At 37.4% G+C, this 27,968-nt stretch overlaps 1 protein-coding gene across 1 annotated transcript; it reads right to left on the bottom strand.

Annotated features, from left to right (window-relative positions):
• Positions 1-6,457: 6,457 nt before the first annotated feature.
• On the bottom strand, positions 6,458-7,108 carry LOC119826773 (GTP-binding nuclear protein Ran-like). Its single transcript, XM_038348260.1, has one exon. The coding sequence runs from the start codon at positions 7,106-7,108 to the stop codon at positions 6,458-6,460; it is 651 nt and encodes a 216-aa protein (XP_038204188.1).
• Positions 7,109-27,968: the final 20,860 nt, after the last annotated feature.

The following is a 27,968-nucleotide window of genomic DNA, read 5'->3' as shown; positions in this document are numbered from 1 at the left end:
TCTGTGGACATTCTGAACATATTAGTAGCAGCATAGAATGTTCCTTTCTGTACAGTTTGGCTGCCATATTATTTTCTTTTCTGTTTATTATTGTGCTTATGGTATTATACCATATCTTGTGATGTGAAGTTGCTATGAATAATCCCACATGGAAGAAGAAGGATATCATATAGATAGCATGCATAATAAAATGCCCCAAGAATGTGGCAAGGTAAGCCCTGATCTGAAAATACAACTTATTCAGGATGGAAATTGTATTTCCAAGAGATAGTGAATTTCAAGATGGTTCCACACCAGCCATGAACTGTGGCAGGAATTCCAGGATCCAAAAAAGACAGAAAGATCCCAGAATTCTGTCAAAAGCAATGTCTTCATTGATAGTGGAATCATGAAGCTCCAGTTCCGTCACACCTCTTCCTCTCATTCCCCCTGAGGAAGTGGTGCTTTCAGCACGAGAATAACTGCTGAATAAGGCTGCAGGACTGTAGAATGCAAGCTGTCTCTAATATCAGTGGAACTGCTTTTCCTAGTCTGTTTACTCATCCAAGTCTGTTTAGATCATCACTGTCTCTACTAACTACCAAGAATGTTGTTGAACTTATGAAATATCATAAGATATAAGAAAAACTTGGATTTTACTCCAGAAACTTATAAATTGAAGGAGGAGAAAGGTACTGAACTTGCCTTTAAATTGTAATAAGTGCAATGAAAGGGCAAATAGAGGATACTGCAGGTGCATACAGAAGGGGATATGTAAGCCAAAAAGGAAGAAGAGAAGTAAATGGGAAGTATATTGTCATATAAAATATGTATAGAAGTTGGGTTGAGTGGAATCAAATAGAGATGAGCTGAGTATTAGGACAATGTTCTAAGAATAAAGATGAAATGTATACTCCAACATGCAAAAATCACAATATAAAAAAATCAGAAAATCAATGTGATTAGTGATTTTTGTTAAAAAAAATTTGAATTCTGTGACTGCTGATGGACAGCTACGAAAGGATTTTAAGGGTGTTTGTATAAACAGAACACACAGCTTAAAATGTTCTGCTAGTTAAGAGGCAGTACACAGATCAGAGATGGATAGAAATAGGAAAAATGAACGCTTAGCTAGAATCCTCAGAAAATGAGTTGCTAGATGAAGGTGGGGCCCTCTACTTGTGGCTCAGAGATCCAGAAATGCGGTCACTTGGGAATAATGTATTATTTAATTAACTGTTTGTATTCATAACCATGTTTGCAATGGATAAAGATGGCACAGATATGATTCTTGGCCTAGAGAAACTAATAGGAAAATATTTCAGAGATAGGGAAGATCTGAGAAGGGGGAAGAGAGAGACTGAAAGGAATTAAGTGAGATTGAATGTGAAAACATACTGTGGCAGCCCTTGGGTCAAAGGTGATTGAGTAAAATATTATGTTCATTTGATAGGAACAAAATCATTCAAATACTTGTTAACTGGAGAAGAAACCTGTTATAGTTAGGTTATACTGTCATTTAGAATAGCATTATTATTTTTTATAGTACCAAGTTTGTTATATTTAACATTGTGTCTAGCTGTTTTGCCTAGTTCATAGCTTGGTCTATATTTTCAATGAGCAAATTGATACATCAAGGCATTAAGGAAGGTAATTAAGTTTACTGAAGCTTGTCTCAGTGAATGAAATATGAATTAGTCTGAATCACTATCAAGCTTATACATTTAAGGACCTGCAAAACCCACCAAAACACCTGGTAAAATTCACTCACACAGGCACACAAGAGAAAGAGAGAGAGAGAGAGAGAGAGAGAGAGAGAGAGAGAGAGAGAGAGAGAGAGAGAGAGAGAGAGAGAGAGAAGACTGTAAAACAAGAGTTGAACAGGAAAGAAATGAAGCACTCCCCTTCGTATTCAATTGTCATGTTTTATATTCTCAAAACAAAGACAGTAAATACTTAGGAAGGAGAGTTGTTTATTGTATCATAACAATAGACCTCAAATCAAGCTTTTAACCCTTGACAATGAAAACTGCAGATAATGGATAATGTCATAACTGATGGGTAAAATCAGACTCCATCTAGTTGGGATGCTATTAAATAACATTGAATGCATGATTGGGAGTTCTGAATTCAACATATTTCTGCTTATTACTGAATAATTACTTTTTGCTTATTACTGAGCGGTAGAGATGATTCTCTTTTTTTTTTTTTTTTGGTTTTTCAAGACAGGGTTTCCCTGTAGTTTCTAGAGCCTGTCCTGGAACTAGCTCTTGTAGACCAGGCTGGCCTCGAACTCAGAGATCCGCCTGCCTCTGCCTCCCCAGTGCTGGGATTAAAGGCATGCGCCACCACCGCCCAGTTGAGATGATTCTCTTGTGTGCTTCTCAATTGATTAAAAATCGTAAATATCTATCTCTCAGATTAGTATGAGTATTAACAAATAGTAAATGCCAACACCTATCTATCTTAACTGAAAAGAAAGGGCTGTCTTGGAAGGTTAATATGAAAATCATGAGGCAGGTTGGTCAGGGGCTACAGGCAAATGATGTCAGGCACCGACTGGCCCGAACATTATGAGCAAAAGGAAGAGAAAATATCTGCATCCAACTGGTAGTAAAGAGCTATGCACAACTCTATGGTCACATGTACATGAATGAAGTGAATATTAAAATAGCTAAATGCGTATAACACAGCCAAAAAGAACTCAGACATTTCTGAATTTAATGAAGGAATGAAGATATAGCTTACCAGCCAAGGTAACAGATCTAGCAGATCCTTCTTGCCATGGACTTTAATTGTGTAAAAGAGAGATGCCTTCCCTATGGCATCTTCTCTCTTTATTAGAACACAGGACTTCAATGGGGGAGGTTGAAAAATTTCATAAAGGACATAAGGAAAAATTTTAGTGAAAGTGAAATTTCTTAAATAAGATCAGTAAGATATTCAGTAGAACATGTCAGACCAGCAACAGTTGAGAGAAAATGGGAGGTTACTCAGTATGGGCAATCAAAGTCTCTTAAAACACTAAATATGGTGTATCCACTTCTGGATTGTTCTATAGTTTTCTCTAAGTTACTGATTCCATGGCATTCTTTTTAATTCATCAGAAACAACACAACCATTGTTTGGAAAATATCTCCATTTTGGTGCTGGGCTAATACCCAGACCTAGGACATTGAACAACATTATGATACAGCAGTCATTTAAATAGATTGTCTCATCTTACAATATTTATCCTGGATGGTCTACTGAGCAAATAACAGCAGTATAGTCCCTTACATGCATTGTCAGTGCATAGGGATGGAGTCTGAGTTTTCAAGCTGTTTTTCTGTTTTCGGTAATCTCCAATGATGTTTAGACCTGGACTTGAACATTCTGTTCTTTCTTAAATATTATCTAGCTGAATTAGAATCTCTATTAATTTCCATCTTTAATATTGAAAAGTCTCGGTAGAAAATTACTCAGGGATTGCCTTCCTCCTGTCACAACGCAAGGGTGAAATATGATGGGAAAATCTGTCTTCAAAGTTGACTTTTTGTTGAAATTTTGTGCTGAGCCCACTCAAAAGTTCGAAGTTATATGTGTAAAAGAAGCTTGGATATAAGGATTTTATAAATTTCTAGGTAGTCTAATATGTTGAGGAGTTTGAGACTCACTGTGTGTGCAGGTGTGTGGAAATGTGGAATGCTAGCTAAGGGACAATACCCCCAATTCTTCCTCCTACCCTCTTTTCTTAGCCTTTCTCCCTTTCTGGAAACATTTAGAATAATATGTTTTTTCCTACTAGATGGCAGCCCATGTGGTAGGCAGTAAAATTATAAGACAACCAAAGACTTCCTAGGTATAAGTTGACAATTAAGTGTGGGCTCCAGTCCTTGACTAAGGTTACACCCACTCACATGTAAAGTCAGGAGCAATAATGTTCTTTCAGGAGTTGACATATGTCTGTATGGCTCATACCATGCTCTCTCTAGAGCACTCACACTATGTTGTGTGTGGTTGTAAAGAGCTATCACACATCTTGTTTCTCCCATTGACAGTGACTTCCTATGACCTCTTGGCTTCAGTTCGATACTCACTGCCTAGTCTTTCATGAAACTTATTCTCATGTTTTATAGATATGATGTGTTCCTTCCCTCCCCATGTATATGATTTTTATTCCAGTGACACTGAAATACATAGCAAGGAGCTTATTGTAGTCCTTAATAGTTACTAAGCACAATGCTTTTTGAATGAATGAATGAATTATGTGTATATGTAAGCCTTTCTTTATAATGTTTTGCTTCATTAAAAAAACAAAACCTAAAACTACACTGCTTAAAGACGTCAACCTTTTATGATCTCTTTTGATATCTAAGGGTAAGTGGCCCAGCCTCTCTGCTGAAAAGTCCAGTTGGTTGGAATGGCTTCTCAGGTTTGGAGCTTAGGCAGAGAAGGAGTGGAGGAGGTTTTGGTTAGTACAGAGGGCTGACTCTGACCTCTCCTCCTGTGCAGCCTCAGGTTCATTTGTCTCCCATGTGCTCTCTTCACCCACTTCCCTCACAGTACCACCACCCAGTCAACCATTCTATACTAACATCTTTGGCTGTCACTCCAAGCTATGATAGCAGGGATGCATGACTCCAGCTTTTCATAAGGACAATTCTTATTCTGTTCTACTAATAAGCATTAGAGGTGGAGGTTGCTGTTTGTATTTTCTTTGTAAACTTCTGTATTCCACATATAGCTCACTTTTCCTGGCACACTCCTTTTCAATTGGACATAATTTCTTGAATGTTTGAAGAGTAGCACAAAGGATCCTCATGGATACTCCAGTGATTAGGGAGGTAGTGTTTTTGTATCCATCTTTCTAACACAATTCACTTCACTTTATTTGGAGGAATTCATGTCTCTACAGGCCACAAAAGTGTTAGTGAATAGTTTCTGAAATTTTCCCTTGTAGAGCCACAGCATGGTTATTAAAATGAGGGGCTTCATAGTGATACATATTTGAAATTTTTCATTTGTCTGTATTCTCCTCTGCATTGAAATCAAGCCTCACCTCATTCCAGGAGTTCTGGGGCTGTATTTCTGAGGCTTCCTGCATTCTGATATTGGATTTCCTATGCTTCTCTTTGATGACACTGATTCATTTGGAGAGTACCTGCTTGGCACTCTGTAGAGTGACTGTCAGTTTGGGTTTGACTGACTTCATGTTAGTCAATCTGGACAGCAATCCCATCGAAGTGTTCATGTTTTTCTTTTCTCCCATGCCTGGTGACATTAGCTTTGGTCAATTAGGGTTTTGTATTACAAACACATTATTTCTTTTGTTTTCATAAATATATAAGTAATGTTTTGAGCCTGCATAACTATGCTTTTCTTATTTTATGCTTACTCTTTAACATTCCTGATGCTCTTGGCCTGAAAGATTTATTATACTGCGGTATTTGCCAAATGGCAAATCCTCTTTGCTTTTCATTCCAAATGTACCAGTTTGCCTTTTGGGATATGAGCCAGACACAGAGTACCAAGCCTAAGCAGAGAGTGTTAGGATGACCATGTCAGACATTAAGATAGGTAGAAGCCAAAGAGAACTGGCTGGTTTTTCCTGTGTCCCATGAGCATCTCATTTTCATGGTTATATTGCAAATGCATTGACATATTCTTGAATCAAGCTTTTGGCTCACATTGTACTTTTTACTTGGCTGTGATATGTATATGATGTGTGTGTGTGTGTGTGTGTGTGTGTATACATATATGTGTGTGTAAACATGGATATTTATAGTCCTTAATAATATATATAATATATATTCCCAATATCGCAGCAGGGTAAAAGGGAAAAATCAAATAAAAAACCCCTCCGACTTATCTAATCTGCCAGGTCTCGCATTGTTGCATATAACTTGGTACATTGTATTAGATGTATTAGACTTTCAAAAATGTATGCTACCCTGCATCGAACCACACAGCTAATATAGGAGTCATTAAATATCACAAGTTTATAGCTGCTGATCCTTAATATTTAAGAGGTCACTGAAAATTAAATTATTTTCAGATGAAAGAATGAAAATCCACGTTTCTTAAGAAGTCTTTTGTGAAACAGAACATGTTTTTTCTAGAAGATATTTTTCTTTTTACATTCCATTTATATTCTGAAATTTTGTTTTGGTATTTGAAATGAAACTTTATTCTAAATGAAAGGAATGAAATTACAATAACAAGATGTTGCTACAGAATACGGGATGTGATTGCAGCGTTCTTATTTTGAACCTCAGGGAAGAAGCAACTGTATCCCCGACAGCCAAACCTTCAAGTCCGAAACTGAAGGGTGTCTTGTAAGAGCCACATTTCCTCTAAAGCCTTTGCCTTCAGCACTTTAGACACGGACCATGAGTGTCCTTACCTAGGCAGCAAGGTGACACAGAGGCCACACTGCTGACATCACAGGTCGATTGCCTGCACATCTCGGCTTCTGCTCTCTTCAGAACCTCACTGTCTACAGATCATCCTCCTCATCAGGGAGGGCAGTGGTCTGTGCCACCTCTAAGTCACGCTCATATTGCACTGCCAACGCTGGGTCCATGACCACCTCAGGTGGGGCTAGAGCTGGCATGGCAACAAACTCCAAGTTAGGGTCTCCAGTGAGTTTTCTGGAGAGCCAGAGGAAGGGCTTCTCAAAGTTGTAGTTGCTTTTCGCTGAAATGTCATAATACTGAAGGTTCTTCTTGCGGTGGAAGACAATAGATTTTGCCTTCACTTTCCTGCCTTTAACATCCACTTTGTTGCCACACAGCACAATGGGGATGCTTTCACACACCCGAACCAGGTCTCTGTGCCAGTTGGGCACGTTCTTGTAAGTTACTCTTGATGTTACATCAAACATTATAATGGCACCCTGGGCTTGAATGTAATAGCCATCTCTTAGGCCCCCAAACTTCTCCTGACCAGCAGTGTCCCAGACGTTGAACTTGATGGGGCCTCTGCTGGTGTGGAACCTCAGGGGGTGTACCTCCACACCCAGGGTGGCCACATACTTCTTTTCAAATTCACCAGTCAAGTGGCGTTTTACAAATGTTGTCTTCCCAGTACCACCATCACCCACGAGGACAAGCTTGAATTGAACAGGAGGCTCTCCCTGTGCTGCCATATTGCCTCAGTCCTTTCAAAAGACTCTCTGCACCTGGTCACTGAGGAAAAACGGGAAAGTAGAATTCATAAACTGAGAAATTGTGCATATCGTTAGAAAATACTTATGGAACAAGTATTTACTTAAAACTAGGAAGCTCTTCTAGATTTTAATAGGCAGTTACCCTCTGACTTCAAAATGTGTCTCGACTTTCAAGTGTTGACAATCTTAATAACTTAGTGGGCTGTTCTTCATCAGCCTGTCATTTCCTGTGAACTCTGGCCTGGCTTCCCTACCTTGCCTGTTTGGGGTGGGTTCTACAGATGCATCATCCCGGAACTGTGCACTCAGCTTTGGGAGAATTTGCTGGAGAAGAGAAAGGGACAGAGAGGTTGGGGTTTGCTCTATTTTTTTTTCCCCTTACGTCTTGGACCTCTGTTTCTGCCTTGAATAACAGAGGGTCCAAGAAAGGGGCGGGAAGGGAGAAGGGAGGGAAGAGGGAAAATAAAAAAGTAGGGAGGAAAGGGGAGAGGGAGAGGGGAAACTAGAGAAACAGAATGTTAGATGTTCTCACATTCCTCCCTAATGACATCATAATCCATAGAGGGGAGACAGTTAAGAAGAAGAGTAGATCTGTGCATTTTGTGTAACATTTTAGTCATATAAAGAAAAATCAACCATTCTTTTCTGTAGACTTGGGACTGTTTGGGCTTGAATCTCCAATGACCTACCTGGACAGATTCCTATTCTGACAAGATGTTTTGTATCTTAGCCAGATATCTCTATATTCTGACTGACAAGACGTTGTCAGGCTTTCCTATTCACTCCTCAAGAGCAATACCATTGCTTATGATCTACACTGTGTATTTGGTAGATCTGCAAAATACTATTCCTGAGATGGAATGTAGAGCTCTGCTCCCTAGATACCCTACCGGGGCAGCAGAGCTGCAGCTATTTTCAAGGTTCAACTCAGTCACTGTCAGTTTTACTCATTCCAGCCTTTGCCGGGGTCCCAACTGCCTTACTTTGCACACATCTTCACAACTAACTGTTGACAGAGGTTTCTGTTCTGCCCAGTCCCGCAGCAAGATTATCAGTGCCCCCAATCAGCAGGAAGTAGCCTGGAAAACTACACCCACATTCCCCCAAAATGGATTATGGATGTTCGCCTTTGTTCAGAATGTTGGTTACAAGTTGTTATGGATAACGGTCAGGAGAAAAGCCAAACAAGGGATATTAGATTCAGAGTTCTTGCATTTTTTTTAAAAGGGGGGGAAAGTGTTGTGGGACAATGGTCTTTTATCCTGCCACTTGTATTGTTTTTGATGAAATGCTAATTGGCGAGTAGCCAGGCAGGAAGTATATGTGGGACTACCAGGCAGGAAGTAAAGGCGGGGCAACCAGAATAGGAGAATTCTGGGAAGAGGAAATGTCAGTTTGCAGTCATCATCCAGACACAGAGGAAGCCAGACACTGAGCAAGCAAGATGTGAATGCCTCACCGAAAAAGGTACCAAGCCACATGGCTAACACAGACAAGTATTATGGGCTAATGTGAGTTACAAGAGTTAAGAAGCCTGAGCTAAAAAGCCAATCAGTTTATAATTAATGTAGACCTCTGCGTGTTTCTTTGGAGCTAAACGGCTGTGGGACCAGGCAGGACAGAAACCCCTGTCAACAACTAACTTTTTCACTAAACTGTCTACAAAGCTCACCAGTAAGAAACAGACATGGGCTGTGTGACCCTATGCTGTCATCTTCCTGTCACGCCCATGTCTTCAGTGAACTATGGTGCAGGTGCCTAATCATCACCCTGGATGTTCATAGTTGTATGTTTTCTGTTCCTTGTGAAGCAGATGGTATTAATTTTACTGAATCATACAAAAAAAGAGTTTTCATAATATTCAAAGAGGTATTTTGGGCATGGAGTTCAGGTAATATTTAATGCTTATTTTTTAAAAATGTCATTTGCCAGCCAACTTTAAACTTGGTAAACTTTTACAGGCAGAAACACGTTTTTACGCAAATGCAAATTTAATTAAATGCTTCTGGAATATGTCATTGGCAGACAGAACAGGGATGCGCATGAGGCTCTTTAGAGATAATCTTTTTTGGATAAATGGTTAAGTACCGGGATGGATATCACAGGCAAGGGTTAGCTTCATTTGTTTTACTGGCGCTGCCTCATTTAAGTAAAATGTCTTTTCATATCTAAGGCAATTAGGTAATGAATTAGAAGAATAGATGAAAGGAAAAAGTAGATTAGAGAGTCATTCCAGTGAAGTTGAGAAGGATGCCTATTTAGCATATTCTAAGATTCATTAGTCTTAAAGTCTATTACTATAACATGCAGAATTGTAGTCATGTAAATTCATTTATTATACTTAAATAAATCAAGAAGGAATCGTTTTCAAAACTGCCAGATGTTCTGAATTTCTCTTGTGGCGAAATAAATCTTTAGCTACAGAAAACATATGTGAAAAATACACACTTGTTTGAGCAAGTCACCAACAGTTTAACAGTGAAGAGCTGGGAATAATGAATCAGCAAACAGAAAGGCTGCCGTTTCTGTTTAGAAGCACAACCCAGCTCCCTAACCAATACTATATATTGTTATAAGTGCAGTGTGACTTGTATGTAGAAAGACCTTGGAGATGTTAACTGACATCCCAAGGAGAAGATGTTCATTTTCTGAATAAAATTTGATAATTTTGCTGCATACACTTGTACTTAAAGCTTGCAGGAATATCTGTAACAGCACTTTCCTTTCATGTGGGGATGATGAGTTAAGGAACTCTGAGTTAAGATACAGGGTCTAATTCTGAAGTCTAAGCTAGCCTGGAAATTATCATGTATCTCAGGCTAACCTTGAATTTGTGGCAATCCTCTGCATTGGTCTTCAGAACACTTGTGAGTACCGGAGCAAGCCACTGTGTGTGTGTGTGTGTGTGTGTGTGTGTGTGTGTGTGTGTGTGTGTGTGTGCCACATGTGTACATGGGTCCAAGGAAGCCAGAAGAGTGTATCAAAGCCCCTGAAATTGGCATTATAGGAAATTACTAACCACTTAGTATGAGTGCTGGAAAGTACACTGTAGTCCTTCAACAGCACAACAGTACTTCTGATGGCTGAGCAATTTTTGTAGCTTCCAAAATTGTTTTCTTTAGTCTTAAAATTAAAATTTGAGAATTTCATTCAATATATTTCGATTGTATTTACTCCCTGCTCCCGTCTTTAGCTACTCCCAGATGCACACCCTCTCCCTATTACATTTTTTCTAGCTTCTTGTTCTTTCCCTTCCCTCCTCAGATAACACTCTTAGTCCAGCTTGTTCTGCACACATCCTCACGAGTGTGAGATCATCCTCTCCAGCAAATTCAACATAAAAGACACCACTATCCCCTTAAAGAAAACTGACTCTCCCTACCCCAAGAAGCCATTAGCTGTCAGTATCTTCCATGTCAGTGTGGGGGTCTTTGAACCCCTTCTTCCATGATGGATTGCTGACCGGATTAATCTTGTGCAGGCAGCCACAGCTGTTAAGAGTTCATAAGTCCCAGCAAGTGCAAAAGACATTTGTTTCACTCTGGACTTACCCAACCTCTGCTCTTAAAATTTCTGCCCCCCCCCTTTTTTTACGATAGTCCCTGAGCCATTTTGTTAGGGAGTGATATAGGTAGATGTTCCATTTGTGGCTGAGAGCCACACTGACAGTTACTCTCTGCAAAAAGCTGGTTTCCTAATGAAAGGAGAACCAAGACCAGGTGTGGTCCAGTGGTATAATGTGTGGGTGTCATGTGCAAACCCTGGAGTTAATCCCCAGTAATGCAAGTAATGTTGACAGCAATAATAATTGTTTTCTAAAAGGAAATGTGAACATATCAGAAAAGCTTCAGAGATCATCTTGGTGTGCTTTCTATTGCCATATAAACACCATGAGCAAAGGCAACTTTTGGAGGAAAGGGTTTATTTCACAGTACAGCTTATCGTCCATCACTGAAGGAAGTCAGTCAGGGCAGACATTCAAAGGAGGAATTTGGAGGCAGGAACTGAAGCAGAAGCCATAGAGGAACACTTCTTACTGGCTTCCATCCTATGGCTTGCTCAGTCTTCTTTCTTAAAGAGCCTAGGAGCACCTATTCTTTTCATATCATTCGCTTATCGAGAGAATGCCCCACAGAAAGACAACATTCACACAACTCAGGATGTAGAGAGGCTGAACTGGTGCCGTCATGAAGCCTTCTACCCTTCCTCATGTTAGGCATGGGAAGGTGCTCTGCGGGCTACAGAATGAGAAATCTGGACACCAAACTAGCCACAAAACCCTCCATCAACAACCTGTAATCTGTCTGGCCTGCAAGATGTGCTGGGACAATGGTGACTTGGAACTTGTGGGAGTGGCCAACCAAATCCTGGTTTAACTGGAGACCCACACCAGGAGAGAGAGCACATGCCCCATACTGCCTGGCGTATTTTTTTCACTTTTCCTGAGCTTTTGGTAAAATTGTCTCTTCCTTTTTAAGCTTGTTGGAAGAAAGTCTTTTTACAGTCATAGACACTAATTAAAAGAGCAAACATGCAAATTTCTGCCACATTTGTAACTCCTAACTTACTAAAGTCAGATTAATTCCGGGGTTAATCTAGACCAGCAGCTAGATTTTACCCTTACCTTTTCAGAAAGAGTAGCCCGGAAGAGCCTCTTGTGGGAATAGTGGAATGGATATAACAATGCTGTCATTAAAAATTTTTAAATGAATCATTTAAGAGATTGTATTTGAAAATGTAAGAAGTTGATATCAGAAGGGCATTGTCTTTACTATATCATGGTGGTATTATTTCTTCTAGTTTAAAAAGTTGTTCAGAAACATGAAAATAACTAGTTTGCAGCAACATTGCCCTTTTGCAGGAAATAATCTTTAAAATATATAGTCTGCAAGGAAACACTGAGGATTACAAGTTTATTTGAATAGAGATATTTAAGGCTTTAAAAGGTTACTATAATTTGCCTACAGTTAAAACTATGTTTTCAGAAGCATTAAGTGGGAAGCAATTATAGTTCTCTAAAATATATTCACATCCTACTTAATAATTTTTTCAGTGTTTGCTCTTATTTTTATTTTGTGTATGTGCAGATGGATGTGAATCTGTGTGCAAATGTGTATGAAAGCCTACAGTTGATGTCAAATACTGCTCTTCAACTGTTCTCCTTATTTTTAAAGAAAGGATCTCTCATTAAATTTAGGGTTCATCGATTTGGCTAGGATAGCTAGTCATGTAACTCCAAGGATCTGTCTGTTTCCATCCTCACTGTGTATCGTTCAAAGATGTGTACCACCACACCTGGCTTTCACGTGGGTTCTGGGATCTGAACTCAGATCCTCATACTTTCTTGGAACTTTTCAGACTGAGTCATCTCTGCAGTCACTGCTTTTGACTTTATTAAATAAATATTAACCATATTTGCAAAATACAGCCATGGGATTATGTTTCATCACTGCTTCCTTTTGGTTGCAACCTGAGAGGGTAGACAGAGTTGGTAAGTGAACTGTTGTCTGCCCAAGGACCTAAAGTGTTCATTTTTAATTTCACATTTAACAAAATCCTCGAGGAACACTAAAAAAATGTTCTTTCTGTCCTTTGAGCTCTATTTAAAGACTCTCACTCAATTATTTTAGAAATTTAAAGTTCTTAAAAGCCTAGTTAACATATTGAAAAGGATGCCATAGCTTGCAATTATTTAATTGCTGTGTTAAATTAATTTCTGGCAGTAGTTTAATGTTTTTTTTATTTTAATTTTTATAAATGTATACCTATGTATTTTTCTCAACAGTTAACGAGTTTAAAAACTTATTGTAATCCACTGGCCTGTCATGTTTTTTATCATTTCACTAATCTTTATTACCCATAGTTTCTGTGGAAGTATGTCCTTAAGCACAAGATGGAAAAGTCCAAATTGCTATTATCACAGTGGAATGTACAAGAATTTAGCTGCAGTTGCTGTCATATAACCTACACTGTGAATATATGTTGTTTTCATCCGTGGATATTAAAAGCTGCTTTGACCTATAGCAAGGCAGACTATTCCTAGGTCATAAAGCCAAATTGAATTCATGGAGAAAGGAGGATGGAGCTAGAAGACACTTGAGCCAGATGCCCAAGAAACAAGATGCCAGCAGCCTGGTAAAAGCCATGGCTACATGGTGATACATAGATTAATAGAAATGGGCTAATTTAAATGTAAGAACTAGTTAATAATAAGTCTGAACTATAGACCAAGCACTTTGTAATTGAGACTGGGCAGCTGGGAAGAAAAAGCACTGCTTCATTTACCTCTGGTGCCCAATGCAGTTTGACTTTCTCACCTATCTATATTCTTCCTTGCTATAGAACAAAGAAGTTTTTATTATCAACCAACGAGAGTGACATAGATTCACAGCATACAGAAGGGTTATCCCACAGCATGCAGTATACAATTTTTCAATTCAGAGTAACATGCAAGATCAAAGGCAAGTATCAGGAGTCTGCATCAAGAAGTGAGAGGTACATAGAGTGCTAACCAGCCCAGTTTTTAATTTTGATCATCTCATGACCACTTGTCAGTCCTTGGGGAAAATTTTCCTGACTATAGAAACAGAGAGAATGAGGCAGGATAGTTTGTTAATGTTGAAATTTTGTGCCAAGTCTTCAACAATAATGACCATTATCTTGCTACTCTATGAGAAGTATTGTAGCCCCTGACTTTGGCAAGGTTCTATTGGACAAACTCAAGGGATGGATAAGAATTCTGAGACTAGACTCTTAGACTGACTTTAATAACAGTAGCATTACTACCTTCATGCACTTTGACTTTCACTGAAGCTTTTCATTGCATGTCTACATAATACTTTTAAATATAGAATAAGCATTTCTAGAAACAAAAATTATTGATAAGAGCTGGTGATGATAAATACTTTATGTAAAATAAATATTAAGAAGGAAATCCTAAAACATTTAGTTTTTCTTATCTAGCATATCTTTAGGATCTTAGAGTATTTAGAAATAAATATATCTGCATTAGTGTGGTAGTCCATTGGGGAGGACTTCCCACATGACATAAGGCTAACAGAGAAGGAAGAAATATTACATTTATTAAGTATTATTAACACTTGAAATGCATTTGTGTAAGGTTGCCTAGGTATTGAACTCTCAGTATTTACTTTTACTTATAGTAAGTAATAATAAACTGTGAGATTTTTCATCAGCAAAATGAGGAAGGTCATAGATTCTACCTTGTGGATTTGCCATGCTGGTATATAAATATGTTTGGAGATGCTTGTTACATGCTTTCTATACTTCTCAATATAATAATTACTAGGTGTTGTTCATTGAGGTGGGCATATCCCTGAGACTCTGTCACTATGTTTAAGCAGATAAGGCCATTTGCCTCATAACAATATGATGTTGTTTAGGTTTTTCTTTCTGTTAATATATACTCATAGTGAATAACTTATGGTGCAGAAAAACAAAATACAACAAATATCCAAAAATATTTCTTTGTGAATTATTATGGATGTCTTAAGGAAAACATTATTAATGGTTGAAATCAAAGTGTGAACTAGCTCTGTCTTAGGGGACACTTTTTGTATTTAAAACTAAAACAAATTGTTGCAAGATATTTGATCACAATGTGACACTCCTAGATTGTGTCAATAGAGTTATTGTTGAATCAGGGGTAGAGTCAGCAATTAGGTAACTGGAATTAATCATAGAGAAGTAAGGAATATGATAGGGAAGATGGACAGGAAGGAGAAGGGAGGGACTTGGAATTCCTCATTCTTTTTGATCTTTTTGAGAGAGGAGGAGCTGGCTGGCTCTCAGGTAAGAAAGGGAAGGTCAACTGGTCCCTCCTCCTACTCTTCTTTTATCTATAAAATTTCGTCCCAGCCGGGTGGTGGTGGCACACGCCTTTAATCCCAGCACTCGGGAGGCAGAGGCAGGCAGATCTCTGAGTTCGAGGCCAGCCTGGTCTACAAGAGCTAGTTCCAGGACAGGCTCTAGAAACTACAGGGAAACCCTGTCTCGAAAAACCAAAAAAAAAAAAAAAAAAAAAAAAATCGTCCCAATATTGGCATCCAGTGTTTGGCAGAAGATCTCTTAGTGGCTTCTGAAGCTGTCATTGCTCCTGGCTTCCCTAGCCACTGCTTGGTGGCCTTCCTGGCTGTGCCCATGCCCCATCTCCATGTAACAATGGAGAACACGGTGGAAAGAGGAAGAGGTCATAGAACAATGAATAAGGAGTAGAGGTTTTGATATTTCCCAAGAATAGTATTAGGGGGAAGGTCCATCTGCTGAACTGAGAAGATAGTGTGAATTCAATGACCACATCTTGGCTCTACGTCTTTAGTAACTTTGAATGCTTGGGACAAGACTGAAGAATCAGGAAAGAGATCTGAATCTTTTATGAAAATCACACAGGGCTCAAAAGAAGCATCTACTGATTTATTTTTCCAGAGTTGATTTCAGAGAAGAGTATCAGATCCAGAAGTCAGACAATTATTAATTGAACCTATAACTTTTGAAAATGCTAATTTGAAATGTAAAAATGGGAAGTAGACCTTTAAAGGAAGATCAGCACTAATGGATGAATGGATTAAAAATACAGCTGATATCGGATCTCACACTTATGATGCAACTTTGATAGGAGTGATTTCTAAATATTTTAAGAAAATTCAAAGTATCAGGTGTTTTAATTGGTGTAAACAAGGTCATCTGAAAAGAAATTGTAGGCAAGGCATTCCTGGAAGGACTGTTTCTTCAAGAGATAATCCAAACAGAAGAGCCAACTGCTGGAGTATGCAGAAGGTGTGTCAAAGGCCACGTATGGACTAATGATTGCAGATCAACAAGAGACTGGCAAAGTAACCCCTTGCTGTCAGGAAATGTCTTAATGGCCTACCTCCGGCCTAATAGCAAATTTGGTTCAATCATTCCTCATTATCATTGGAGAAATTCATCCACAAAGCAATGGAAAGACTTAATGCCTGTCATTAAAAAACAAACTACTCTGAATTTGATCAAGGAGAGAATAGCTTTAGTGAAAAATAAATCAGGAGATACTATAAAACAAGTGTTTTGGCAAACTTCTATAAATGATCAAAGACAAAAGCTAAAAATACTATTAAATGGCATTGTAATTGAAGGTTTGATAAGCATGGTACATATGTAAAAATAATTACACCAAAATCTTGGTGGCCTCTTCAGGAGGTAAATATTCAACTTCTAGAAATTGGAACTTTATCTCTGGTAAAACAAAGTCCATGATGGGTTGAGTTTATAGGGCCAGAAGAAAAGATAGAAAAACTAAAGTCATATGTAGCTAAGATAGCAATGAATTTATGGGCACGTGATTTGTTATAGCTCTGGAAAACACAGATTAACATTCCTCCGGTTTCAGAAGCAACCCATAAAATAAAGAATGTTTCTGAGAGAAATATTAAAAGATATCATCAAGAAAGGTTCAGGCTGTACACAAGCAGGTCACAAGAACTCTTGGTTTTTCACAGCTACCAGCAGGCCTACCTTTAAAATGGCTAACATGTATGGGTGGACCAATGACATGATGAAAATTACATGCCTGGAACAACTGGTGCAAGGGCAGCTAAATGCTCAACATATTGAAGAGTCAACCAGTTCTTGAACTTCTTCTATATGTGTCATTAAAACAAAATCTGGAAAATGGAGAAGAGTAGCAGATCTAAGAGCTGTAATAAGGTGATCCAGCCAAAGGTCTCTTTATAGCCTAGAATTCCTTTGCCTTCCTTATTACATAAGCTATTGTCTCTGTTGGTGATTGATTTAAAAGACTATTTTTTTTATTCTACCTTTACAAAAACAGAAAAGAGGAAATTTGCCTTCGGGGTGCCCACTTATAATCATTCTTAACCTTTTGGAAGATGCCATTGGAGGATCTTGTCATAGGAATGTTAAACTGCCCCACTTTGTATCAATATTTTGTACAACACCTGCTAGAAAAAAACCGTAATTAGTTTCCTCTATCTATAATTTACCAGTATATAGATGCTATCTTATTGGCTGATTTAGATGCAGATAACTTAGAAAAAATGTTTTGATGAAGTAAAGAGAATTTTGTCTTGTTGGGGATTACAACTTGCTCTGAAAAAATGCAAAGGGATATTAATTATCTAGGATATAAATAAGAAAGGTTTACAGAAAATTCAATCACAGAAGGTACAAGTCAGAGGAGATCAATTATGAACTCTTAATGATTTTCAAAAAATGCTGGAAGATATTAACTGGCTATAGCCCACAATTCGATTAACAATTCAAGAACAAAGTAATTTATTTCAAACTGAACAAGGTGATAAGGACTTAAATAGTCCAAGAAAATTATCAGCTGAGACTGAGAGAGAATTGGCTTTGTTAGAAAAGAAATTACAGGGTGTACCTGTGGATGGCTTGGATCTAGAGCTTGATTTTATCCTAATCAAACTATCTTCTGCTCATTCTCCTACAGTAATTCCTTTGCAGAGAGAAGATAATATCTTAGAAAGGATATTTTACCACATAAACAAAGTAAAAAAAAATTATAGAACTATTTAGAAAAGATTTCTGAGTTGATTCTGAAAGGAAAATTGAGACTTTCTCAATTAGTAAGGATAGACCCAGCAGAAATTGTGGTGCCTTTTACTACTGCTGAAATTTTCTCATTATGGGCAAAAAAGTGAACAATGGCAAAAAAAAAAAAACCTTGCAGTAATTTGTTGGGAGGGATTAGCAACAACATTTCAACAGAAACAGACTTCAGTTTGTACAAAGAACTAATGGATTTCATCTCACCTGGTTTGAGGAATACTAATTTCTGGAGCCCATAATTCTATACTTTTGTAAATAAATCAAGAAAGGTAGGTTATAAGACAGAAAAAATAAGTAAAGTGGTTCTGAGCTCTTATGATTCAGTTCAAAAGTCAGATTTGTATGCTATTCTCATGGTATTATTAATTTTTTCCAGAATTTATTAGTATATTTACTAATTCTGGGTAGCATGGCTGACCGGTCTAAGGCATTGGATTAAGGCTCCAGTCTCTTCCGGCAAGAGGCTGGAGGCTGAGGAATACACACGCAGAGACAGACTGACACACAGACCTTCAAACACTGATACCAAAGCCCTTCTTTAATAGCACCATGGAGGCTTAAATACACTGCAGTCAAGGGCCAACAGGTGAAAATCCCATCCTCTGATCCTCTAAGCTAGGAACAGCTTCTAGTAACTTCAATTAGAAGTTTCTAGTGGGGAAGAGCACCTGAAGGCCAGGACTCATTAGTCCCAACACCAGGAGAATAACTGCATCCAACTAAGGAATCTAGAGACCACTGGACAAATGAGACATCAGAAAAAGAAGTATGAACCATCAAGGAAAAACTTTCTAAGGAAAAAAAAAACCAAACTGACCTAATAATGGTATGACACACCTCCGATGGGGCATAATGTCATAAATCTTCCAAAATGTTTGTTTCTTCTGTTTTCTACAAACATATAAAGCAAATGGTCCTTTTGCTGTCCCAATTCAAATTAAATTGAAAATTAAAAATTGAAATTAAAAATGAAGTTGGAGCATAGCTCTCTCCTTCTCTAAACCCACAATTGCTTGTTTAAGGAAAACCCCAAATCTGTCACATGTCAGAAGAAGCACTTGGAAAGGAATAGAGGAAAAAGAATTTATGGGACTATCCTACTGCCATTAAGCTCATCATCCTTTGGTATCTATATGATTCTTCAAAAATATTTCTTATGATATAAATATTATCTCAAAATCTATAAGAATATCACATATACTGAAACTTTCTATCATAATATTAATGGTTATATAAAGTACCAACTAATTCTATAAATAGACTTCATCTCACTTTCTGCACATTATTTTGGCCTTGAGTCTCTATCAGGTAAGTAGGTACTAAGTTTGTTTACCCCAGATGTGTTTAACAGATTGTGGTTCTTTAGCCTTTTGGGGATATACTACATATGACAATTAAAAGGTTAGGTTTTCTGCAGTGAACTATGGCCATTCCTGTCATTAACCTTTGAGGTTACAGGAATATGATGTGTTCCCGCATTGACAAATTCACCTGGACTGTAGTAATGTCTCTAAGCTGACAAACACCACCCAAAGATGAGCTTTAGACTACAGACTGCTCAGGACAACTTCAAAGTGGTTAATGTGGTTCAGACTCATAGATTACCCCAGTCAGGACTTCACATTTCCCATCACACCGAGACTGGACAAAAGGGAGTTCTCTCAGGGTTTATCTCCCTTCATTTTCAGGGTCCGCTAAAGATCTTGTTGTTCCCAGACAACAGGAAATGACTTTAAGAACAAAACACCTGCATTCCTGAGAGGCAGGAGGGGTGATTTTTAGTTGTTCAGTGACCTGTGGATGTTTGTCATTGTTTAGGGGAGTTAGTTGCAAATTATTACTTGTCATATTCAGGAAGGAGGTTAGATTAAAGGATTTCTTTCTCAAAAGCAAAAGGGGATATAAGAATGATAGGATAAAAACATAGATTATTGAATCTACCTTTAAAGTAAAAAAGCAACTGCTAGTCTCAAATATTTTACATTGGTATGGACTTTTGTATATTGAGACATATTTAAGGTTATTGTTGTTATAACATACTATATATGTATGTGTGTCTCTACTCTTATTTAAGGCATTGTACCTATGTACATTTAAAGATGTAACTTAAATTTCTAGCTATTAAAAACTATTATTATGAACCGCTTGGCACAGTTAAGAAATGCAGGTTAGTAGTTAACCATCTGCAACCATAAAATTTGTAGTCATGTTTGGTATGATTTTTAGGTTAAACAGAGATATATCTTAGATAGTCTTCAGACATTTCAGAGATCTACAGAAGCTGGCATTTACGATATTTTAATAACAAAGTTTTTTATGACAGTGAGATACATCTGCTCTTGGCAGAACCAATCTACTTAGAAGGGGTAACAGGCATTGAAGAACCTCCATATGGAGTATGCTTTCATTATGGCAAAGTTAGCCCCTTGACAAGAAACTGTTCTTGCCCCCACTGTTGACAGTATGCTGTCCAAATTGGCCAATCGAGGCACAAAAGAAGACGATGGCCAAACTTTACCAAGATGAGGTAGTCCTTCAAAATGTGTGCTTCACAATGAAATGAAATATTATAGAACTATAGGCTAAAGATGAATGTTCCAACATTGCAGAAAAAACTTGGGTAACTCTTCAGGCAGCCAGCTGTCTCTGTCCATTTCTAAAGTTTTGGAAATTATTTTTTTCTGCACTTCCTCTTTATTCAGGTAATTTCTAGGGTCTCTGACAGTGATTGAAGACTAGATAGTTACACTGTTTTCTTTGTTACCAAATTTCATAAAAGGAACTTTTTTCTTCTTTAAAATATTTTTCATTGAAAAAAGTATTTCATACAATGTATTCTGATCACAGTTTTCCTCTCCCAACTCTTCTCAGATCCCCTCTACCTCCCTGGTCACCCAATTCTATGCCATTTCTTTCTCTTTCTTTGAAACAAACAAACAATCAAACAAAAAACAAAACACAACAAAGCAGGTAAACACAAAAGAACTCAAATAAAAGAGATTTACAAAACGAAGAAACACACACACATGTGAAAACACAGAACTGGTAACAAGCAGAAGAGTGGCATGATAAAATATGCCCAAACACAAAAAGGAACTTATAAAAGAGATGTTTTTAAAGGTTGAAAAAGATAAAACAGTAAGTTGTTTATCTAAGAAAAATTTTAAGGTCTAAAAGATGTTTTTTTAGGTTGGTAATACATGTTGTGATAGAAAGTGGTTTCGGAATAAAACTTTGAGTCTGCCTGACTTCCCCTTAGTCATGGACCGTGATGTTTTGAAAGATAATGGCCCCCATAAGTTTATATGTCTGAGTACTTGGTCCCTAGTTGGTGGAACTTTTGTAGAAGGATTAGGGGGTGTGACCTTGTTGCAGGAGCGTGTCATTGCGAGTAGGCTTTGAGGTTTCAAAAGCCTATGCAAGACCCAGGTTTTTTCCCACCCCAATCCTCTAACGTGTTCCTTCTTAGCTATATTGTTCCAACACCATGCCTGACTGCCTGTTTCGATGCTCACCAGCATTTTGGTCATAGATTTACCCAATAGCTGTAAGCAAGGCCCCAGTTATTTATAGGTTGCCATGTTAATGATTTTTTTCATAGCAATAGAAAAGTAACTAAGACTTGGAATTAACCTGGAATTATAAGCACAATATTTTTCTTCCTCCTCTAAGTTGACATTTGGTCAGGGTGACTTTGCACAGTAACAGAAATGAAACTAAAACTAATAAAATGATTTAAGTGCTATGGATAATTCAATAAACTAATAATTCTGCGGGGCGTCTGTGATCATCAAGGCCAGCAGAGTTACAATCTACAGGATGGAAGGTAATTTGATTCAACATGGCTAAGCAGAAGATATTGGTTCAAATTTTGGGAGTCTAACCCTGAGTAGTTTATTTTATTTTAGACATATTTAAGCACAGCACAAATGGGTGAAAGCTTTCCTGGTAAATTAACACAATCCTGTCTACATAAATCTTGAGGAACAAAGTTAACAACAACAACAACAACAAAAAGACTGGGTGTGGCTTTATTGAAACTCCTTGCTAAGTACATCTGAAATCTTCCAAAAGGTGGGTTCTCTGTGTTGACAAACTCATGATAAAGGCCTTGGGGATGATAGGGTGTGTTCTTTGACACATAGATAGTGAAAGTCACTAGGCTATTGACCACATTCACTACCAAACACCTGGGAAGATGAGGTAATGCATTCCCTCCTTTGAAGGAGTAACCCCATGCTTTTAACATCCCAGGTTCTCCTAATGCTTATCTGTGAGCACAAGAACTTTTGCAATGCCCATAATTTTACAAATGATTAAAATCATACTGTAATGAAAATGTTCTTTAAAATACAGGGTAGACCAAGATTCCTTAAAATAACAGAATATGAAAAGTTCATGAATTTGGCTCTGGTTCCATTTTTGTTACTAAACTTTAAATAGCTGTCATTTACTAAGTTTGGGTATACAGCTAAAAAGTATCTTCACAATTATATAAATGGCTTAAAAATTATTTTTCTTTTCTACACACACGTTTCAGTGAAGCTTGGTTTTCTTCACATACTAAAAACACGATGCAGTATATTGAACATGGAAGTTGATGCCGGTGTCTAGATTTTCTATTATATTAGATATCAAAGATATTCTCAAGTATATAAAAATGCCACTCATAATTTTCCTGAGAAAAATGAGCGATTTTTCATAAAATATGTCACCAAGGGTAAGATTTTAAAAATGTATGTATTCTATTTTATGTGTATATATACATGAGCCTGCAGGAGTTTGTGTGTATCACATGTATGCCAGTGCCTAAGGAGGCCAGAAGATAATATTAAAATCTATTGGCACTGGAGTTACTGGTGAGCCACCCATTATGGGTTCTGGGAGTCAAATCTGGGGCTCTACAAGAGCAGAGCATGCTTTTAACCACTAAGTCATCTTTCCAGCCCTTCAAGAATAAGCCTTTAATGGATTTTGTTCAGACATTTAAAAATAAATCTGCTCATAAATATAGCAATTCCATTCATAGATTATAGTTTTAATATTAAATGAAGTAACATCAGTAGAGCAATTTACGTAAAAGCTTTTTAAGGTCCTTGATACTTCCTGACCAAGAGTTACTGGGAAACTAATTGAAGACTGAAGTTCTACTTCGGAGGCATTTTTAAAGCCTTTTGGCAGCTACTGTTGTCTATCAAGGAACATGCGGCTTATACTTTTTAGATAACAGCTATCAGCCATATGGGGCTCAAATGATCAGACACTTATATACAGAGATGATTCATTTTAGAGATGAAAGTTTACAGTGTTCCTTAAATTAAAGTACTTCGGCTGTCCTAACTCTGTTGTTCACACCAGCATGTCCTGCTTTTTGATGAGCTAGGATGGAAATGCAGTTTATTTTGGATACAATGCAACCTTTGAAACACTTTTTTTTTTGTACACACAAAATAGAAAGTTCTAGGAGACATTTAGAAACAACCACAGTTATGCCAGAATAATTTAGAGAATTATATACTCCATAAATCAGCACACATTTACAGGAAGTTAGATGCTGGCTGGCGTCCCTATAAATATTTAGGGAATACTGAGGATGTGACATGTGACTTTGGATACCGAATTGATTGTTAGTGGAGTAATAGTCCTAATTTAAAAAGCTGTGAATACATTGTTATTTTCCTGTATATCTCTTTTAGTATATTTTAAAGCAAGTCTGAAATTTCTAAATCTTTTTAGTGAACAAGATGGTTTGAGTGAGACACTGTTTTGAAGAGGACACATAGAGCAGAGCACAAATGTATCAGTGCACTGTACCAGCTCTGAGTTTCAACACCGAGCAAAGCACCTACATTAGAATCCATATAAATATTGAGTTGAATTATTCATGCAACATCATCACCACATAGTAGGTGCTCAACACGTAGGAGTTCTTTTTCTTCTAGTGAAATTTGATGCTGAACAAGTTCCCCTCCTAGGGAAAGTTATTACTTATATAATCACTTTCCATTCTAGATGAGGAGGAAATAAACCATTCTTCATATCTCTGCATATGCTGTATAGATGGAAATTTAATTTAATTTTCCCTTCACAATATTTCTTTATGTAGAAAAGTATTTTTTCCTCTATGGATGAAAGTAAATGTCATATACTGATCTTTGTAAACTTTAGTGAGCTCTTTAAATAGATAAATTACATTTTAACTGACTAGTTAAATATACTTGACTTTTTATGTACCCTTTAAGATATGAAATCATACCATTCTGAGAGAACAAGATAAGTGCATAAAATACAACAAATAGACAAAGTTTAATGAGGTGTCATTTTATTTTATATATACACCTCATAATTTACAATTTGGAGCACAGAGTATAAAACAGTCATCTCAGGTGAGGGATTTCATTAAAATTAATATAAATGAAACAAAATTAGATGGGATATTTCTGTTTGTTTTCATTGCCTATTTTTACCTCTCTTCTGATGGAGATATTTGTAATCTTAAAATATACTGGATTAGAAATTTCTGCTTTAAACTGTAACATGTCATTATATCTGACTAGTGTTTTATGTGTGAGTGTATGTGTATTTGTTGTGAGATTTCCCCTCCCATTGTAGACATGAACAATGTCTACCAACTCTTCTTAAGGTTCCCCAAACAAACTAATTGTGATTTCACCAAGTTCACACAAGGAAGTCAATGACTTTATTGTGTTTAGTTACCTTTCACAGGTGAGGAGTTATTGCCAGGAGAGGGAGAGACCCTACAGCAGCTGCTTGGAAGGTGCGCACAAGCACCAGCAAGGATAATGTCTTCTCCATGGCCATATAGATGGAACCTTCTTCCCTGTGAGCCTTCCCAGCCTATATACTCTGTCACCTTCTACTACCTGAGACTCCCCTCCCCCCCCAGTCACAAGCAATTATGGTGGAATTACATGCAAAAGGCCTGGAAAAGTGGGTGGGAACATAGATGAGGGTCAACTTCTTATCCCATTTTTCTAGAAGGCAATGTCAGCAGACAGAACCAGATGGTGATGGACCTTATAAATCGGCACTAGTCATCTCATTAAGATGATAGCTGCTTGACTTGGAGAACACATTCTATAACCATGTGTATGTATGTTCATGTTGCTGTACATGGAATGTGTAAATATGCATGTAGAGACTAGAAGTCTCCATTAGCGTCGTCAATTGTTCTCCACGTGATTTACTCACCATCTCTTGATGAACCCAAAGCTCACTGATTTGGTTAGAAAGTTTTGTCCAGAAAACCTGAAGGAAACCTCTGTCTCCACCTCCCCAGCACGGGATGACAGGCACATGCTGCCCAAACCAGCATTTTACATGGGTGCTTGGGATCCAAATTTAAGCCTCCGTATTTGTGTACAAATACATTACTCACTTAGATATTTTCCTAATCACTGAACTAGTACTTTTGATTTCAAAGTTATAAGGATAGATATGTGTGTGAGATAATTATTTTCAAATCTTATGTATAAAGCAGCTCACATACATGAGTCTACAATAGGAAAAAATATATGAGACCAGGCTGATGACTATTCTATATGCTCAAAAATGTGCCATTTAAAAAGTGTGTCATATATACAAGAGCTACTAAAAATGCAGAAATAACCCTATGAAGTCCTTAACCAGAAATGCCTGGGAGTCTCCTGGGAGTCTCAATACCAGAGACTCTAAGATGAACCAATGTTAGCACACTTAGACAGAAACTTTAAAAAATTACGCAGTCAATATATTGAAGGAGTTAATAAAATGGAGTCATAATGAACCAAAAAGAAGTCTTTAAGTTTAAATAAGAAGAGAGGAAATTATAAAATAAATGAAATAGAAAAACTATAAAATGTAACAAAAGAAAATTTAAATTTGAAAACTGACATGCTTGAAAAAATACATTTTTGAAAGACTGTTTGCTTCTGCTAATGAATTGAGATAAGTGTTTAGTTTTTTTCTAAATATTGAAAGAAATACATCGAACGAGTTTTCAGAGGTTAATTATTCTGGAGATGGTCCCTGAGAAATTGGAAGCAAATGAGATTTGAGAGTTTTACAGTCTGCCTGCACAGACAGAGGCAGAAGAAGGGCATTTGCAAAATTAGGAGACCATTAGGTTAGAACATCCTTTTGGTTCCAGATGTTAGAGAAAGGACCTGTGCAGAGATAGAGTGACGGAATTGTGCAGAAGGTCCACACAAGTTCTTGGCTGGCCATGGCCAATCATATTCATACCACGTTAGAGAAAGAGCACTGCAAAACAGGAGAAGGAGCAGCATGTAAACCTTGTGGAGACCATCAACGGCATCGCTTATTAATTATACCAGAGAAACCTCCAAAGACAAATGGCAACTCAGTGTGCTGTGGAGCTGGAAGTGGACCCACCGGCACTTGACTATAGCACCCTTTTCTAAGGCTTCTAGGCTCACAAACTGGTCTTGAAAGATAAAATTTTGCAAAAGTCTTAATTTATTTCACAATTATTCTGTAATCAAGGATAACTTTGCTGTTTTAGATGGGTTAATAAACACCATGGAAAACATCCACCACAATGTCTGGTTTGGTATAGCAAGTTAAAAATAATGTAATCTACTTCATACATTAAGATGGCCACTATAAAAAAAAATTCTAGAGGATAACAAGTTCCTGTGAAGAAGTGGAGACGTGGAGGTACTAGCTCACTGTTGGGGGGATGTCAAATGATGCAACTGTTACAGAAAATAGAGAAATTCTACAAAAAAACTAAATACAGAACAGCTTGAGGATACCATTTCTTGGTATGTGCCCAAAAGGAATGAAATCAAGCTCTTGAAAAGGTTTTATACGCTCATGCTCTTAGCAACGTTGTTCACATAGCTGAATGGCAAAAGCAGCCCCGGTGCCCATTGTTCAGTAATGGCAAAACTAAGGTGGTATGTACAAATGTCACAAATCGTTAGCAAGAAAACTTGATGTTACAACAGAGATGAATCATCAGGAAGATATTCAAAGTGAAATAAGGTATCACAAGAAAACAGGTATCGTCTGATTGCAGGAGATACCTAGACTAGCCAAAATCATAGAAACAGAAAGTCTAATGGCAGCTGCCAGGACTTGCGGAGAAAACAGAAGAGGGAGCTTTGATGGTTACAGTATCTGTTTTGTAAGAGAAATGACTTCTGGGGAATGGCTACACATGATGTACTTGACCCCGCTGAACTGTGAACAGGGAAAATGGTAAATTTTATGGTAGGTTTACTTTTCATTTAAAAATTATTTTGAAACAAAAAAGATTTATTTTGGTTTTTGAGATATGGTTTCTCTGTGTAGTCGTGGCTGTTATGGAATTATATTTGTAGACCAGGTTGGTCATGAACTCACAGAGATCGTCCTGCCTCTGCCTCCCAAGTGCTGAGATTAAAGGCGTGTACCACCACTGCCTGTCAAAAAACAAACAAATAACTAACAAAGATTTACTTTTAAAAGTGTTTGATTGTGTGCACATCTCAAATGTGCCATGTGCAAAGGAACGCAAGTGCGCATACAGGAGTTGAATCCTTCAGAAATGGAGCTATAGGCAATTGTGGGTTCCATGAAGTGGGTGACAGAAACTGAACTCGAGTCCTTCGCATGAGCAGCATTCTCTTAACCACTTGCTCCAACACCTCAAAGAGATTAATTTTAAGTATCAAAGCTGTTACATAAAAAAGACATAAAATAAAAGACAAATATAGCAAGAGAACCATGACTAAGATAGAATTATCAGTTCCACATAAAATTTACTTATTACCCATTATTTACCTATCACAAAGAAAACCCGAAGACACAAACAGCTTCAAAGTCATTAAAGAAATATCACTGATCTGCAGTATGTCCTCAAAAATGAGGTTGGAATGTCAGCTGTAGGATGTGGTGAGTTCATTCAGTTGTTCAAGGACACTCCCATAGCCTCAGTTTTCAGAAACTGGACCAGGGTAAGGATGGCCCATGTACGGCTGAAACGAAGCTATGAACATTGTCACAACACTTTGTATTTGTCCCAATACATATATGAAATTCTCAAAGAAAATAAATAAAATAAAATTTAAAATGGTAACAAAATATTTTTTTTAAAAAAAGAAAAAGTGGTATAGGAGAATGCAGTTCCCAATTTTTTTGAGACTTACATAATGGAATATTCTAAAAAACTGATGAAGATAAAATTGCCAGCAATTATTTTTCATGAACACTGAACAATATTTAAAACATATTGAAAATATTCTTT

Source organism: Arvicola amphibius, chromosome 11 (assembly GCF_903992535.2).
Source record: "Arvicola amphibius chromosome 11, mArvAmp1.2, whole genome shotgun sequence".
Classification (NCBI taxonomy): Eukaryota; Metazoa; Chordata; class Mammalia; order Rodentia; family Cricetidae; genus Arvicola; species Arvicola amphibius.
This window is presented reverse-complemented; position numbering and strand designations above follow the sequence as displayed.